Source organism: Embiotoca jacksoni, unplaced genomic scaffold, assembly GCF_022577435.1.
Source record: "Embiotoca jacksoni isolate LCO1_2020_lvr unplaced genomic scaffold, fEmbJac1.0.p SCAF_94, whole genome shotgun sequence".
Classification (NCBI taxonomy): Eukaryota; Metazoa; Chordata; class Actinopteri; family Embiotocidae; genus Embiotoca; species Embiotoca jacksoni.
In genome coordinates this window covers 792,395-810,069 of record NW_027185452.1, presented here as the reverse complement: position 1 = coordinate 810,069, position 17,675 = coordinate 792,395, and the positions used below count along the sequence as shown (strand labels likewise).

The 17,675-nt window shown below is 41.4% G+C and overlaps 1 protein-coding gene across 1 annotated transcript in view; it reads left to right on the top strand.

Annotated features, from left to right (window-relative positions):
* The first annotated feature begins 216 nt into the window (after positions 1-216).
* Positions 217-17,675, top strand: part of LOC138193780 (kinesin-associated protein 3-like) — a 26,553-nt gene continuing 9,094 nt past the window's right edge. Inside the window, exons 1-14 of the mRNA XM_069141998.1 lie at positions 217-381; positions 1,126-1,269; positions 1,366-1,511; positions 1,623-1,681; positions 2,265-2,406; positions 3,542-3,641; positions 5,374-5,498; positions 9,360-9,458; positions 9,783-9,961; positions 11,105-11,267; positions 14,487-14,587; positions 16,787-16,895; positions 16,975-17,087; positions 17,395-17,560. Of these exons, the coding sequence (XP_068998099.1) occupies positions 341-381; positions 1,126-1,269; positions 1,366-1,511; positions 1,623-1,681; positions 2,265-2,406; positions 3,542-3,641; positions 5,374-5,498; positions 9,360-9,458; positions 9,783-9,961; positions 11,105-11,267; positions 14,487-14,587; positions 16,787-16,895; positions 16,975-17,087; positions 17,395-17,560 (1,687 nt within the window). The 5' untranslated portion in view covers positions 217-340. The remainder of the gene's footprint in view (positions 382-1,125; positions 1,270-1,365; positions 1,512-1,622; positions 1,682-2,264; positions 2,407-3,541; positions 3,642-5,373; positions 5,499-9,359; positions 9,459-9,782; positions 9,962-11,104; positions 11,268-14,486; positions 14,588-16,786; positions 16,896-16,974; positions 17,088-17,394; positions 17,561-17,675) is intronic.

Here is a 17,675-nt window from a genome sequence, read left to right as displayed (position 1 = left end):
ACCTTGAATTTTAAGTACTATTCTAGTACTTCACAGACAGGCAGTCAACAAATGATGAAGTTAAAAGACTCTCAACATCTCTCAAAACAACTAAAACCTGAGGGAAACGTATTGAAACCGTTCAGGTTGTAGTTCATGTATGCGCCTGCTACCTCCTCCCGGCCTGCAGGGGGCAGCACCGTCAGCCCGCTTCACTCTCCCCGTGTTTAGCGGCGGTTGTCGCCTCCCTGGCAACAGGCTGGAGGAGATAAATAACATCCGCCCGTCTGCATCTGCCTCAGCTGTTCTCCATCAGAAGGACGGACACAACCCCGATGAGGCTTTTATTTCAGTTTCTGAAATGGAGAATCTGCTAACAGGAAACGCGCGCAGTCTGAAAAGGTAAAAACCAGCCGGTAAAACCGAGGAGAGCTCCGTTCGCTCCCGTTAGTGATCACGTCACCTGCTTCAGGGTGTGTCACGAGCCGGTAACAGTGATGCATCGATTTAAGAAAGAAAAAACCCGCAGACGGCGTCAAGTTAAAAGCTTTTACATACTTTAACATGACGTCCAGCCTTACTGGTCATTATTATGTTGTTCAAAGTGTTGCTTATAACACTGCTTGTTCCGTCTGTCGGAGAATAGACGATCTTTGAAGCTGAGGAATTAACACAATCAATGGATTTCTTTAAGTTTCCCATTAATGTGTGAAGTTATTTACTTTTGGCTGAATCTTTTTAGATGCAATCAGTCATAATCAATCACTTCAAAAGACAAAACCAACTAGAAATGCGTACAAAACGAGTTAAATGAACTTATTATGAATAAATCATTAAAAAAATCACAGAATTTTAACTAATTAGTTGATTAAATAACAGAAAGCAATTTTATTCACAAAAAAAAAAAACAATCGACTCTTATTTCAAAAATGTTTATAAAACAGGAAAAGGAGAATCACGTAAATAATGGTAAATAGATTTAAACATGTTATTTGATTTGGAGAACTGAACAGTTTTACATGCAATTTTAAATAATGTGACTGAAGTGGGAAAATAAAAGTACACATTAAAAGTATTTTTCAATAAAATAAGACAGAAATGTGTTTTTTCCATCTACTTGATCTTCTGTGCTCGTTCTGCCTCCAGTTTGACCCACAGGAGAGTGAAAGGATGCTCGCTGGACGTCCACCCGACCGAGAGAGCGCTCGTCGTCCAGTACGAGGTGGAGGCGACCGTTGTTGGGGAGCTCGGGGAGCCGACGGTCGGAGAGCGCAAAGAGTGTCAGAAAATGTGAGAATAACTATTTAAACCGTCACCCTGCGTTTTTTTCTTTCTGTACACCAGCGGTCGTCTGTGACATCACTTCCTGTTTGATGTTTGTCGTAGTATTCGTCTGAAGAGCCTGAACGCCAACACGGACACGTCCTCTCTGGCTCGGAAGGTGGTGGAGGAGTGTCGCCTGATTCACCCGTCGAAGGTCCGCGAGGTGGAGCAGCTGCTCTTCTACCTGCAGAACCGCAAGCAGCCGAATGGTACCGAAGATGTTAAAGTGATGATGATGATGATTATTATTATTATTATTATTATTATTATTATTAAGGAAAATGATTTCCTCATGTGACTCCGAATGTTTCTTTTGACAGACGACCAGGAGAAGAAACGCGCCTCGCCTCGAGACTTCGCGCCGTACGCAGGAGTGGAGGTACGAAAGAGTTGTTGCCGTGACCGAGATATCTAACATGTTCATAATAAACATATGAATATATATGAACATATAAATAAATGTAACGTAACATCTGATAATATCAAAAATAATAATCACCGCTGGTTACCACCCGCCATAAAACTAGAAAGTAGAACCGCCTCCTCCGATCAGTCAGCTGTCAGTTTCCCTCCATGTCTGTCCACAATCGGACAATAGCTGTAGTGAAGCCGTTGCCGTGACAACAGACGATGCTTCAAACACAGATGTTGCTGCAAAGAACCTACAGGTTCCAAAAGGTGGACGTCAAAGTGACCTTTGACCTTTAACCGACAAAATCGGTTCAAAATGAGTTCATCCTTCGGACCAACTGAACGTTTGTGCCACGTTTGAGGAAATTGCCTCGAGGGATTCTTGAGATATCGCATTCACAAGAATTAGTCGACGTGAGGTCACAGTGACTTTAACCTTTGACCTTTGACCCCCAAAATCGAATTAGGTCATCTTTGGCACCAAGTGAACGTCTGTGCCAAACGTGCCATACTGCTTCCAGTTCAGTATCTGTCTGTATTCTGTCCTGCAGCTGGACGAGGAGGCGAGCATCAGCAGCATCGACGCGTACGTGGAGCTGCTGTACGAGGACGTCCCGGAGAAGATCCGAGGAGCCACGCTCATCTTCCAGCTGGCTCGTAACCCGGACAACCTGGAGGAGCTCATCCAGAACGGTACCGGTTCTGTTTACTCACCGTGACGGGTCGCTCAGCTGTTCAGGAAAAACACGCAGGGAAACCAACATGTTTACAGCCCACAACAATATGACAATTATTTGATGTTGATTTTTTAGCAGGTTTTAAAAGATTTGAGCTTTTCAGATAAGATTATGTTAAAACTTTGCTTGAATTCAAGCAATTCTGACCGATCTGATTGGAAACCTGACGATACTACGTCCCGCCCACTGATAGCTGTAACCTGACTGCACCACAGGCCTGTCAATCAAACAGACACGCCCCCAAAAACAGGTCTTCTTGAATCTTCTTTTCTAATGAATGAGGGATTATTTTCAGATGGACCTCCAGAAAACTAATAAGAAGGAGTGACTTTAGCTAACAACACCGAGATAACTGATGGACACATTTTATTCACTTTGGATTTGATGAGAGAAGTTGAATGGGAGTCTATGGAGCCGGAGGCTTTTTGGAGCCGACCTCTAGTGGCACTCGATGGTATTGCAGCTGAAGACACTTCTGGATTGGAACCATTAAAAAAAAAAACATTACCGCTCCATAGAAAACGTTATTTTTTGCGTCTTTAACTTTCTGGATGACTCAGATTTAACAGTTTAAACCTCGACAGGATCACAGCAGCTCAGATTCGTGTTTTATTTGGACGAGAATCAGTTGGACTTCTCTGAATATTGTTGCAGTGACTTTCATCACCTCCTCCAGAAATAAAATCCGGCCTCCGCTGCAGGTCTTCTCCCCTCCGTGACAACCGAGATGTTTCTTCCACAACAGCACCCTCCCCCCTCCCTCCTCCTCCTTCTCCACCACCTCCGTCGTCGTCTGCTCGCATCAGGCCGACGTTGATAAGAGCCGAGCGTTCGTGTGAACCGAGAGGCCTGAGGTCGACGTGGAAAGAGGAGACGCACGTCTCTGCGGCGAATCCCCAGCAGCCTCCGTCCTGATTGCGTTCCCCAACGTTCCCGTTCGTTCACCTCCTGCTGCCCTCCTCCACTTTGTTTTCTCTTCCTCCTCCGTCCTCGTCTCGAACCCTTCGTCTTCGTCTCCATCGTGTGTCTTCGCTGATCCGTGTGTGTGTGTGTGTGTGTGTGTGTGTGTGTGTGTGTGTGTGTGTGTTCAGAGGCGGCCCTCGGCGCCTTGGCCCGCGTCCTGAGGGAGGACTGGAAGCAGAGCGTTGACCTGGCGACGACCATCATCTACATCTTCTTCTGCTTCTCCAGGTGAACGAGTGGGCGGAGCCTCGTTAGCAGCTCCACATTCACAGTCAGAGCTTTCACGGTTTAAAGTGACCAGCGTCAGCGTGATTAATGTTAGTGTGGTAATAGTAACACTGAAGATATTTTGTGGTTTTAAGTACCAAAAAAACCATCAGTATAGTTTCTCATCTTTCTGCAGCTCAACAACATCAACAGGCTGTTTGGTGTCTGTCTCTTTAAGGCTCTATGATATCAGTGTCAGTCTCTTCTGATTGGCCGACTGTTTTCAGGCCAATCACAGGCTTTCTTTAGTCTCGCTGACTGCTGAACAAACGCTCGTGATTTTACATTAAAAAAAAGTTGGACAGTGAGACAGTTGTGCCGTCAGGGAAAGTTTGTGACATCACAAAACTTACAGGAAGTTCAAAGCTGAATACAGGCTGTGTTTTTTTCTGAGTGTTTTGACACTTTCACAGTATTTTCTAGTTTTTATAGATGTGCTTTATAATAAAAAAAAAAAAAAATGAATCTGAATTTATACAATATGGGACCTTTAATATGAATCTGTACAAACCGCAGACTGAACTCTTGTTTGTGATGAAAAGACGCATCGCTCTGTAACATCTCTACGATCAGCTGATTTCACCACCTTTAAAAACAGAGTTCAACATTTTATACATCAGATCTATATTTTGATGCCTTAAGCTCATGTTTCCTTTATTATAACATAAGATGGTAAAACTGGTGGAAATCAGTCTGTTTCAAATCATCTCTGTCAATCAGTCTTCAAGTTGGATCATTAACTCAGTTTACATTATTACTTTTAATGCTGATTAATTGATTAATTAATTAAAATCAGCATTACAGGAACTGTAGAAGGCTTAATGAGGTCCAGGAAGAGGAAGTGATGCTGGACTCAGATCTGATAAAACACTCGTCATGTCGGTTCGGGAAAGAGAAAAATAAGCGAAGTTAGAGGAAGAACATTATGTGAACATCTCTAAACTGCAGCATTGGGATTTTACTTTCTTAGAAATAGAAAAAAAAAAAAAAAAAACAGCCATTTAATGTGTATTTATTTTTCATTATTTGATCATTTTACTGTCCTGCACTGAGGAATGTGACGAATCACACGACTGGCAGGAAGTGATTTATTTGGACTCGTATATTCTTCCAGGTTTTCTGTGAGAATGTGTTTTCTGAAGAGTTTTAGACGAGAGTCCACATTTTACCGGTCCAGTGTCCTCCGTCCTCCTCTGTGGACCCTCCGGTTATTTCAGATGAGGAGGACCAGAAGCAGCATCTCCGAACCTGCTGTCATCCACCAGGTCATCTGCTGGTGTTCAGTGTTTGAACAGTCTGCCTTCGCCCTCCTCCTCCTTCTCCTCTTCAGCCCCCCTCTCCAGCCGGGGGGGTTCGGAAACACTAAAATTAGCCCCCGCTAGAATAATACATAAACGTCTGTCAGAGCTGATTTAGGCAGTGAGAGGACGTCTGAAAGCTGATCGTCCTTCTTGGCCCGTCTCCATCTCCGCCTTTCTACTGTTTGGATTGCCAAACGCTTTTCGGGTCGGGCTGATTGTGAGTCGGACCTGTTTGACTGGACGTGTTTTGACTTTGACAGTTTACTCTGTAAACTACTTCAGGGGTGACGGAGCGGGTCAGTCCAACGACAGCTCCCAGCTGGACTCCCAAACATCATTTCAGCCCTGAAAATCCACTTTGGGGATAAATGGAGCTCTTTTCTCTCTCTCAGTTTCTCCCAGTTCCACGGCCTGGTCACACACTTCAAGATCGGGGCGCTGTGCATGAACGTCATCGAGCACGAGCTAAAGAGGTTCGACCTCTGGCAGGACGAGCTGCAGAAGAAGAAGAAGGCCTATATCCTTTAAGAGGATACGAGTTCCATCTAGAAGCTTGTTTTTACCTGATGTTTGTGAGGAAAGTGTGTTTTGTGTCTGTAACTCAGACACAGAGCTCAGCCTGGTGCCAGCGTCCAAAACCAGGGTTAAGAACTGTCCAAAACTAGTGTTAAAACAAATCTAAAACCAGTGTTAAAACAAATCTAAAACCAGTGTTAAAACAAATCTAAAACCAGTGTTAAAACAAATCTAAAACTAGTGTTAAAACAAATCTAAAACTAGTGTTCAAACAAATCTAAAACCAGTGTTCAAACAAATCTAAAACTAGTGTTAAAACAAATCTAAAACCAGTGTTAAAACAAATCTAAAACCAGTGTTAAAACAAATCTAAAACTAGTGTTAAAACAAATCTAAAACCAGTGTTAAAACAAATCTAAAACTAGTGTTCAAACAAATCTAAAACCAGTGTTCAAACAAATCTAAAACTTGTGTTCAAACAAATCTAAAACTTGTGTTCAAACAAATCTAAAACTTGTGTTCAAACAAATCTAAAACTTGTGTTCAAACAAATCTAAAACTTGTGTTCAAACAAATCTAAAGCGTGTGTTCAAACAAATCTAAAGCGTGTGTTCAAACAAATCTAAAGCGTGTGTTCAAACAAATCTAAAACTAGTGTTCAAACAAATCTAAAACGTGTGTTCAAACAAATCTAAAACTTGTGTTCAAACAAATCTAAAACCAGTGTTAAAACAAATCTAAAATCAGTGTTAAAACAAATCTAAAACCAGTGTTAAAACAAATCTAAAACCAGTGTTCAAACAAATCTAAAACCAGTGTTCAAACAAATCTAAAACTTGTGTTCAAACAAATCTAAAACTTGTGTTCAAACAAATCTAAAACTTGTGTTCAAACAAATCTAAAACTAGTGTTCAAACAAATCTAAAACTAGTGTTCAAACAAATCTAAAACTAGTGTTCAAACAAATCTAAAACTAGTGCTCAAACAAATCTAAAACTAGTGTTCAAACAAATCTAAAACTTGTGTTCAAACAAATCTAAAACCAGTGTTAAAACAAATCTAAAACCAGTGTTAAAACAAATCTAAAACCAGTGTTAAAACAAATCTAAAACCAGTGTTAAAACAAATCTAAAACCAGTGTTCAAACAAATCTAAAACGTGTGTTCAAACAAATCTAAAGCGTGTGTTCAAACAAATCTAAAGCGTGTGTTCAAACAAATCTAAAACCAGTGTTCAAACAAATCTAAAACCAGTGTTCAAACAAATCTAAAACCAGTGTTCAAACAAATCTAAAACCAGTGTTCAAACAAATCTAAAACCAGTGTTCAAACAAATCTAAAACCAGTGTTTAAACAAATCTAAAACTAGTGTTCAAACAAATCTAAAACTAGTGTTCAAACAAATCTAAAACTAGTGTTCAAACAAATCTAAAACTAGTGTTCAAACAAATCTAAAACTTGTGTTCAAACAAATCTAAAACTTGTGTTCAAACAAATCTAAAACTAGTGTTCAAACAAATCTAAAACTAGTGTTCAAACAAATCTAAAACTAGTGTTCAAACAAATCTAAAACTAGTGTTAAACCAAATCTAAAACAAGTGTTAAACCAAATCTAAAACTAGTGTTCAAACAAATCTAAAACTTGTGTTCAAACAAATCTAAAACAAGTGTTAAACCAAATCTAAAACAAGTGTTAAACCAAATCTAAAACTAGTGTTCAAACAAATCTAAAACTAGTATTAAACCAAATCTAAAACTAGTGTTCAAACAAATCTAAAACTAGTGTTCAAACAAATCTAAAACTAGTGTTCAAACAAATCTAAAACTTGTGTTCAAACAAATCTAAAACTTGTGTTCAAACAAATCTAAAACTTGTGTTCAAACAAATCTAAAACTTGTGTTCAAACAAATCTAAAACAAGTGTTAAACCAAATCTAAAACTAGTGTTCAAACAAATCTAAAACTAGTGTTCAAACAAATCTAAAACAAGTGTTAAAACAAATCTAAAACCAGTGTTCAAACAAATCTAAAACCAGTGTTCAAACAAATCTAAAACCAGTGTTCAAACAAATCTAAAACAAGTGTTAAACCAAATCTAAAACCAGTGTTAAAACAAATCTAAAACCAGTGTTCAAACAAATCTAAAACAAGTGTTCAAACAAATCTAAAACAAGTGTTAAACCAAATCTAAAACTAGTGTTCAAACAAATCTAAAACCAGTGTTCAAACAAATCTAAAACAAGTGTTAAACCAAATCTAAAACCAGTGTTAAAACAAATCTAAAACCAGTGTTCAAACAAATCTAAAACAAGTGTTCAAACAAATCTAAAACCAGTGTTCAAACAAATCTAAAACCAGTGTTCAAACAAATCTAAAACCAGTGTTCAAACAAATCTAAAACAAGTGTTAAACCAAATCTAAAACCAGTGTTCAAACAAATCTAAAACCAGTGTTCAAACAAATCTAAAACCAGTGTTCAAACAAATCTAAAACTAGTGTTCAAACAAATCTAAAACTAGTGTTCAAACAAATCTAAAACTTGTGTTCAAACAAATCTAAAACTAGTGTTCAAACAAATCTAAAACCAGTGTTCAAACAAATCTAAAACCAGTGTTCAAACAAATCTAAAACCAGTGTTCAAACAAATCTAAAACTAGTGTTCAAACAAATCTAAAACCAGTGTTAAAACAAATCTAAAACTAGTGTTCAAACAAATCTAAAACTAGTGTTCAAACAAATCTAAAACTAGTGTTCAAACAAATCTAAAACTAGTGTTCAAACAAATCTAAAACTAGTGTTCAAACAAATCTAAAACTTGTGTTCAAACAAATCTAAAACTTGTGTTCAAACAAATCTAAAACTAGTGTTCAAACAAATCTAAAACTAGTGTTCAAACAAATCTAAAACTTGTGTTCAAACAAATCTAAAACTAGTGTTCAAACAAATCTAAAACCAGTGTTCAAACAAATCTAAAACCAGTGTTCAAACAAATCTAAAACCAGTGTTCAAACAAATCTAAAACTAGTGTTCAAACAAATCTAAAACATGTGTTCAAACAAATCTAAAACTAGTGTTCAAACAAATCTAAAACTAGTGTTCAAACAAATCTAAAACTAGTGTTCAAACAAATCTAAAACTAGTGTTCAAACAAATCTAAAACTAGTGTTCAAACAAATCTAAAACTTGTGTTCAAACAAATCTAAAACTTGTGTTCAAACAAATCTAAAACTAGTGTTAAACCAAATCTAAAACTTGTGTTAAACCAAATCTAAAACTTGTGTTAAACCAAATCTAAAACTTGTGTTCAAACAAATCTAAAACTTGTGTTCAAACAAATCTAAAACTTGTGTTCAAACAAATCTAAAACTTGTGTTAAACCAAATCTAAAACTAGTGTTAAACCAAATCTAAAACTAGTGTTCAAACAAATCTAAAACTAGTGTTCAAACAAATCTAAAACTTGTGTTCAAACAAATCTAAAACTAGTGTTCAAACAAATCTAAAACTAGTGTTCAAACAAATCTAAAACTAGTGTTAAAACAAATCTAAAACTTGTGTTCAAACAAATCTAAAACTAGTGTTCAAACAAATCTAAAACTTGTGTTCAAACAAATCTAAAACTAGTGTTCAAACAAATCTAAAACTAGTGTTCAAACAAATCTAAAACCAGTGTTCAAACAAATCTAAAACTAGTGTTCAAACTGCTGACTGAGTGCATCACTGTCGTGCCAATAATCAATAATCCCGTTCCAACACAGCCTCTCCTGTAATGTTGCTTCAGAATCTCTCCGGTCTGCGTGTGTTGTTGTTGTTGTTGTTGTTGTTTCATGTGAACTTGAGTTCTTTGACGGATGAAGAAGTCACGTGAAGAATTCTCCGAGAACCAGAATCTGAAGAAGGAACACGAGAAGTCGTTCAGGAAGTTCCAGAGTCTCCGGACCAAGCAGGAGCAGCTGCTCAGAGGTACCGAGACCCGTCGGACCTCCTCCCCCTCCTCCACCTTCACCTCATCCACCTCCTCCCCCTCCTCCACCTTCACCTCATCCACCTCCTCCCCCTCCTCCACCTTCTCCTCCTCCACCATCACAAAATATATTAAAGAATGAACCTTCTGCTATAAAAATATCTCCAAACATCAGTAAAACAAAGTTGATATTTTGTTGAAGATGGATCATATCTTCCATCTATGCTTCTTTTTTTGTTCGTTCATTCATGCATCACTTTTCTAAACGAAGAAAAGCATGGTGTTTTCAAAGCGTGAAACTAAGATGGAGGTTGTTCCTGCAGTCGCTCTGTGCCTGCTGCTGAATCTGGCCGAGGACACGCGCACCGAGCTGAAGATGAGGAACAAGAACATCGTGCAGCTGCTGGTGAGGATGTTGGAGCGGGAGGACGAGGAGCTGCTGCTGGTGGTCGTCTCCTTCCTCAAGAAGCTCTCCATCTTCCTGGAGAACAAGAACGACATGGTGAGCAGCGACGTCCTTCCATCTCCTGCTGCTTCAGATCAGGATGTTTACACGTCAACCAAAGCTTCTCTGAATCCTGCATTTCTTTTAAAAAGTCACTTTTTTTTTTAGTATGTTTCATGTAATTGTTGCAAATCTCTGCAGTCTGGTGGAGAATGAAAGCAGAGAGTCACTGATGGTTGAAAATCAAAGAAACTGAAATTTTGTTTTAGTCTTTTATTGTGATTTAAAAGATCATTTTGAAGCCTAAAGTCTAAATCTGGCTGATTTATAACACAAAGATCAATACAGAACTGGACATCATGGATTTGATCTAAAAATAAATTTAATTAATTAACTGTTATTTGGAGGAGCTCCGGTTTTAGTTTTTTTTTTTTTTTAAATCAATAGAATCAATCATCATTATTTATTTGTTCTAGATTTTTTTTTTTAAAAACAAGCTAATTTTGACAAACAGTTGAAACCACTGATCAGATTTCTATTTAATCTAATCTACCCCCCCACACACCCACCTGGATCCAATCTCTCCCCTGTTTGCGGGTCTTTTATCAAAGCCAGACCCCCGTCAGGAACCGGTTTTATCTCCTGGTTTCCCCGTCAGTGTCTCCGACTGAAGGCTGTAATACCTAAAGTGTCCTGCAGGGCGACGCAGGTTTCAGACGGGTTTCCATCACGTTACGTCGTTTAATTAAGAAAAAAAAGAAAAGAAGCGGCGGAGCGGCGTGTCATCACTTCTACACGTGTTGTGACTTCCTCTTTAATCAGATAAGACTTCGTGGCTTGTTGTTTTCCTCCGTCACTAATGGAGGACGGATGTCGGCAGTAATCGACGCAGGCTGCAGTTGATTACGCAGCTCTCCGTCTGGTGTGTGTGATGCTGCGACTGGAGCCGCTTGTTCACACAGTAGCAGCGAGTGTGTTTTTAACTGGGAGCAGGTTGGAGTTGGAGACCGCAGGGAAGCAGACGTGTTAACGGACCGACCGACCGACCGACCGACCGGCGAACAGCTGAGCTCAGAAACATGAGTCAGCAGTTGAATCCTCCAAACGCACCTCTGACAAACATCATGTCTGTTGTCTTCGATCGGGTCAGAGATCAGGTCTGTCTAACTCCTCCTCCTCCTCCTCCTCCTCCGTCCGCAGGCCGAAGCGCTGGCGGTGGAGAAGCTGACCCGGTTCGTCCCGTGCGACCACCAGGAGCTGCTCAGCACCTCCCTGCGCCTCCTCCTCAACTTGTCCTTCGACACGTCGCTGCGCGGCCAGATGGTCGCGGCCGGCCTCGTCCCCAGACTGTCCTCACTGCTCGGTAATCCCTGTGTGTGTGTGTGTGTGTGTGTGTGTGTGTGTGTGTGTGGTGTGTGTGTGTGTGTGTGTGTGTGTGCGCGCGCGCGCATCTCTCCGGGGAGTCTGCGCATAATTAATATAATATATTTGTTAGAATAACAGCTGGAGTCTCGGCGCTAATGTTGTTTTTGCAGGAGCGGCCTGCAGAGATTTTGGGGGGGGAGTGTGTGTGTGGAGGGGGGAGGGGGACACGCATGCACGCACACACGCACACACACACACACACACACACACACACACACACACACACACACACACACTACAAGCGAGCGGTGAAATATCAGCGCGGCTCCGACAGACGAGGTTTCTGTTTTCTGCTCTGCGCCTCATTCATCATCAGGCCGGAGCTCAGCGTTATCTCTGAGGAGGGGGCGGAGCTACGGCCCGACCCGACCCCTCCCCCCCCCCCGCCCCCCGCCCCCCCCGTGATAAGATGAAAGAGAGAGAGAGCTGTCAGCATCACCTCCCTCACAGGTTTATTAAAGATTGAAGAAATCTGAGAACGTGATGACATCGAAAAGAAAATCAACTGAAAATGTTAAAAAAAAAAAAAAAGAGTAGATTTGATTTATTTTGAGACAAAACAGAAACCAGATTTTACACAATTAAAAACATCCTGAAGTTAAACAACCGTCAGAGCGCCAAAGTTTTATTTAACAAAAATATTTTTAATTCATCGTAATCGGGCCAAATAAAATATTTTGGTTTTTAACAGAAGATCCTTCAACTAACTTTCTTGACTGTTTATATTAAATTTTGACTGATTATTTATTTCCCATTATTACCTCATCGATCCGAGAATTCAGCACATAAACATCAGCGTTTACTTCAAAATAACATTCACCGAACTCCCTCATCAATAATTTCATAATTTGGATGCTCAAATCTATAATTCACCAGAATAATTGACTGATTAATAAATAATAAAGATGACAAATTAAACATTAAAATGAAATTAATTCAACAACTGAAATTAACAGGAAAATGTGTAATTTATGGAGTTTTAACAGCAAACACTTTATATTGTTTATTTAACAATTTAAAGAAAGTGTTTCATATTTATTTGATGTTTTCTGACATCTAATGAAATAAACTGGTTGTCTATTAATCTCTGAAATGGAAAAAAAATTCACTTAATTGATGATGAAGATTGTGTGTGTGTCATTTTAAAAGCAGCTTGTTATGTGTTGCAGCCCTGATTATTTACCCAGAATTCATCGGTGCCGGCGGCCCACAAACCGCCCAGACGCCCTCGGCGTGCGGCGGCTGTAATTTTACGACGGTTTCGGGCGACTTTAAATCGGACCGCGGTGAAATCGGGCTTCATTTAATGGAGCTTCTGCCCCGCCGTGTGTGTGTGTGTGTGTGTGTGTGTGTGTGTGTGTGTGTGTGTGTGTGTGTGTGTGTGTGTGTGTGTGTGTGTGTTCTAAGGTAAAGGAGTTCTAATGAGAAGCACATGTTCTGGTCAGCGGACGGGTCGGAGCAACGAGCGGCTTTAACTTATTAAAGGCAGTAAAATTGATGCTTCCTCCTGTTTTCCCAATTAAAGCCCGCGGCCGCCCCCCTCCTCCTCCTCCTCCTCACCATCCCCCGCCCCCCTCCTCCTCCCCACCATCCCCCGCCCCCCCTCCTCCCCACCATCCCCCCACCCCCCACCTCCCTCCTGTGATTCCAGGGGTTCACTGAGCACATCTGGATCCAATCCATCGGTGATAAGACTCCCCGAAACGGCCCGCTGACCGAGCGGCGGCTCCGACCGGGCCGGGCCTCCCGGGAGGTCCGGCGCTGGTTCTGGTCCAGCGAAGAGACTCTCTCTCTTCTTAACACGTCCCTTAATGAAAAGGCCCCGGGTCAAACTGTGGTCTGAACTCCAGTAATTCTGCCCTGGGGCCCGGCTCCTCCTCCGGGGCCCCGGCGGAGGTCGGAGGTCAAACTCATAAAGGTCCCGGGCTCAGCTGACAGTCTAACACTCCATCCATCCCGTCTCTATCTGCTTCAGGCTGCCGCTGAGGTCCGATGAGCAGCGACGGGACGGAGATGTGTTTATTGGACAGATATTAAAGGGTCAGCTCACCCAAAATTAGAAAAAACAACATTTTACGACTTCCTCCCGTTTCTGTCAGAAACAGTGAAAGTTTACAATCGATTACGTGAATATATTTAAAAGACTTGAAGAAACAAACTGAAATCTGCTCAGCTGTAGACGGCTGAAAGTGACGGAAAACCAAAACCAGGAAATAAAAGAGGATCAAAATAAGATGTTTTCAAACTGGTGGAGACCAAAAACGGAGCTAAAAGCTGCGTGAATATTGGATTCATCAGGTAAATATAAACAACAACAACAACAGCTGCATGTTTTCAGCTCATTCATTTGAAGCCAAAAAAAATTAAATACAACTTTAAAAAGAAATTATCAAGTGAGAAAACTCACTTTAAAATTTGCAAATGACTTCACAATGTTTTTAAAAATGCGCCACAAACTGAAGAATTGTAAAAAATGTAAAAGGCATCACTTGTAGAGACGAACTCAGAGAATCACTGCTCGACTGTAGAGGTCAGTTTTATCCTCTTTTAGCTCCTAGTTTTGGTTTTACGTCACATTTAGCTGTTTTCAAACTGGTGGAGATCAAAAACGGAGCAAAAAGATTCGTCTGGTAAATATAAACAACAACATCTGGATGTTTGGAGCTTCTTCATTAGACTTTAAAAAGGCCCAAAAATGACCTCTTTAAAATGGAACTCCAGATAATCCACAGAACATTCGGCTTCATTTCAGAAAGACGTGGACGTGTTTGTTTTGTTAGCGGAGGACGAGGCCAGCGGCATCATGAAGGAACACGATGTGTTTTTAGTGGTTGTTGGATCACAGCGCAGGAAGAACATCCAATCCAGCTCGGTTTTATTACGAGTCGGGAGACAAATATCTCCAAGCTTGTGCAGTAAAATCAGTTGACGTGCAGACGAGCGTGTTTTAGTTGGAGATTTTTTAGTGAAATGTTCCTTTTAATCAGAAGGAATCTGTTTTCTGTGACAGACTGCAGTCGCTGCTCTCGTCGTTCAAAAGGCCCGTTCATGTTTTCAGAAAAACACTCGGCCTCCTGGATGTGGTCGCCGGCGTCCCGCGGAGCGTTACGGCACAACCGCTCATTCATGCTCCCCCCCCCCGGTGTTTGTGTTGCAGCTGACGAGGCCCAGCGACAGCTCAGCATGTGCGTCCTGTACCACATCAGCATGGACGACAGGTTCAAGTGCGTGTTTGCTGCCACAGACTGCATCCCACAGGTAAGACCGGCTAACGTCCAGAAAGCTCTCCGCCACAGCGGCGGCGACTCCTCCTCCGCCTCCTCCTCCTCCTGCTCCTCCTCCTCCTCTCCGTCGGTGATGAGCGGAGTGCGCGTTGTGTTTGTTTGCTGAGCTCGGTGTTTCAGTTGGTGTAAATGCCGACCAGATGTGGCGGAGAGAGAGTCAGCGTGACCAGGATGTGACCTCTGACCCCTTCCCCCCTCCCTCCCCCTCCCCCTGGGTCGGCTCAGCTCTCACTCTTCAAACTGTGTCTGCCTCAGGAAGGACGACGTCTCTCTTCTGTGGTTTCCAGTGTTTTCCAGGCTTCCCATTGGTCTAAAAAAGTCTCTTCCAGACATTAAAGTCGGATCATTTCTTTGAGGCAGTATTTTTCTATCTGCTGTTATTAAGCAGGTTTTTTTGTTTTTTTTTATCTCCTTCGGTCAACATGTTGCTTTTTTTTTTTTTCCCTGAAGCTGCTAATGAAAGCAAACATGCAGGAAAATCAACATTTCAAGAGCTGCACAAACAATAACTGCAGAATTTGGATGTTTAAGACGACTGAAAAGCTCAAAGTAAAGTTGGTGAAAGTACTATCGATTCAATTTGTTGTTTAAGCAGTTCAAAATAATGAAGTTTTGTCCTGTTCACAAACTAGTGGGAGTAAAACCACGTGACTGGATTTTGTCTGATCACTTTTTTTTCTTCGTTAGAAGTCATTAAATTCAACTTTTGAGTTTTTTTAAAGTTTGAGTATAAAGTTTTTTTTCATACCTGAAACTTTAAACGTGAAGAAGCTCCAGTTTGTCTGAGACTCATCAGAGCTGCTGACCAGAAACAGGAAGTGAGGACAGCCTCCCTCCCCCCTCGTCCCCGTCCCCTCCCCCCGCCTCTCCCTCTTTTATCACTTTCCCAGGGCGGTGACCGACCTGCCCCCCCCCCCCCCCCCCCTCCCCCGTCCATCCGTTTAATGGGGTCACTGCTTGGTGCTGGATATGGGGTTTTCTGAGAGGTGGGGGGGGGGGGGAGCGCGCTGCAGCGTGGCGCTGCGGCCCTGACGGGGGCCTCCAGTGGCTGTCTGTGGTAAATAAGCAGAGGCAGGTGCCAGAGAGTCTAGACGGGGCTGATTTGGGGGTCCGGGGCCCCCGGTATGTGATACCTGACCCGGCCCGGCCCAGCGGCCCGCTGCCTCTCCTCCGAGTCCTGACTCCTCACGGAGGGAAGCAGCCTCCACCTCCACCTCCCGCCTCAAAGCCCTTCCTGTTTAATGTTAAATCAGTGGACAGACAGGAGGAGAAGGAGGAGGAGGAGAAGGAGGAGGAGGACTTTCTTACCTTCTTTTAATTAATTTTCTCTTCACTCTCAAAGCTCGACTCTTTAAAAGTCAGAATCGAGTTTTTAAAGTTCATTTACAGAAGTCTTGAATTTGTTTTCTCGTCTCTATGTAGAAAAATCATCATTAGAACTCTGATGGGTTTCTTCACAGCACCAAAGCTTTGATTTATTATTATTAGTTATTGTTTTTATGGCATTTTTGAATAAACCTTTTAGCCATAAGATAAGACTTAAAACTTACAAATACACATACAATAAAAATAGAATGGAATAAAACATTTTTTTGAAAATGTAAAAAATAAAAATGGTCCAAAGTTGTGAAAATGTAAAGTTTTAGTCAAATAAGATCCCAACAACCTTCTCAGGTTCAAAATTATGTACAAAATCCTTTGTGCTCTTTTTTTCAGACTTCTGACCTCAATATATAAAATTCTATTTTAATTGAGTTGGTATATTTTTAGTTGGTTAATTAATCTATCCAATGACTTATTTCTGCAGCTGATTCATGAACTAAATTATTATTAAATGTTTGGTTTCAGGGTTGAAAATCATTTGTTCTGTGAAATTATAACTTCAAACTTCAAAATTTTAAAATTATTCTATGCAATCAGAAGTCTGAAACACAAAGATGCTCAATTTATTGTGATTTATGACACTGAATGCCATTTCAGAAGCTGTAACCTGCTTTTTAAAATCATTGATCCGCTATTAGAATATTGGCCGGTGAGTTTTTATAATCTGCCCAGTGATTATCGTTTGTTCTCCTTTTGTTTGTCAAACTGTCAAAAAAATCTCTGAATATTGAGCTTGAGTGACGTGAGACGAGAAAAGGCAACAGATTGTGCTCTGACTTTTGATTGACAGCTAATGAGGATGGTGTTCGCCAGCGGCGAGGAGAAGATGGACGTGGAGCTCATCTCGCTCTGCATCAACCTGGCGGCCAACAGGAGCAACGCCCAGGTGATCTGCGAAGGTACGAGACCACACGCAGAGCCTTCATTAAAACCACCGGTGAGCTCCGCCCCCTTCATCCTCTCTCCCTGTTGCCGTAGGCAACGGTCTGAAGATGCTGATGAAGCGGGCTATGAAGCTGAAGGATGTCCTGGTGATGAAGATGATCCGAAATCTTTCTCAGCACAATGGAGCCAGCAAGAGCCTCTTCCTGGTCAGAACTGAACCTTTCAAAATAAAATAGGCACAGTCTCATATTTTTTTAAAGCTGCAGTTTTTATGATTTTTTTTTTTTTTTTGTAACTGAGCCCCATCGTTCAATAAATAATAATTAAAAAAAACAAAAAATTATTCAAATATTTATGTTATTATTATCACAGGAAGTGATGACATATTTATTCCTTTATCAGGTAGTGCTTAAAAAAATAGTTTTCGTTGACAATTTTACCGCAAAAAACCCCACAAACTCTCCAGAGATTATTGATAATCTGGATTTGTGTTCCCGACTGTGTTTGTCTCAGGACCACGTCGGAGACCTGGCGGCTCAGATCGGCGAGGACGAGGCCGAGGAGTTCGCCATCGAGTGTCTGGGAACGCTGGCCAACCTCACCATCCCCGACCTGGACTGGGCGCTGGTGCTGGAAGAGTACAACCTGGTGCCCTACCTGGCGGACTGCCTCAAACCAGGTGTGTGTGGGGGTGGGGGGGTCACCCCTCCTGCTCTCTCTCTCTCCCTCTCTCTGATATCTGTTATATTCCTCACGAGAAGGAAGCCGTCACACAAGAAGATAAACTCGCCACA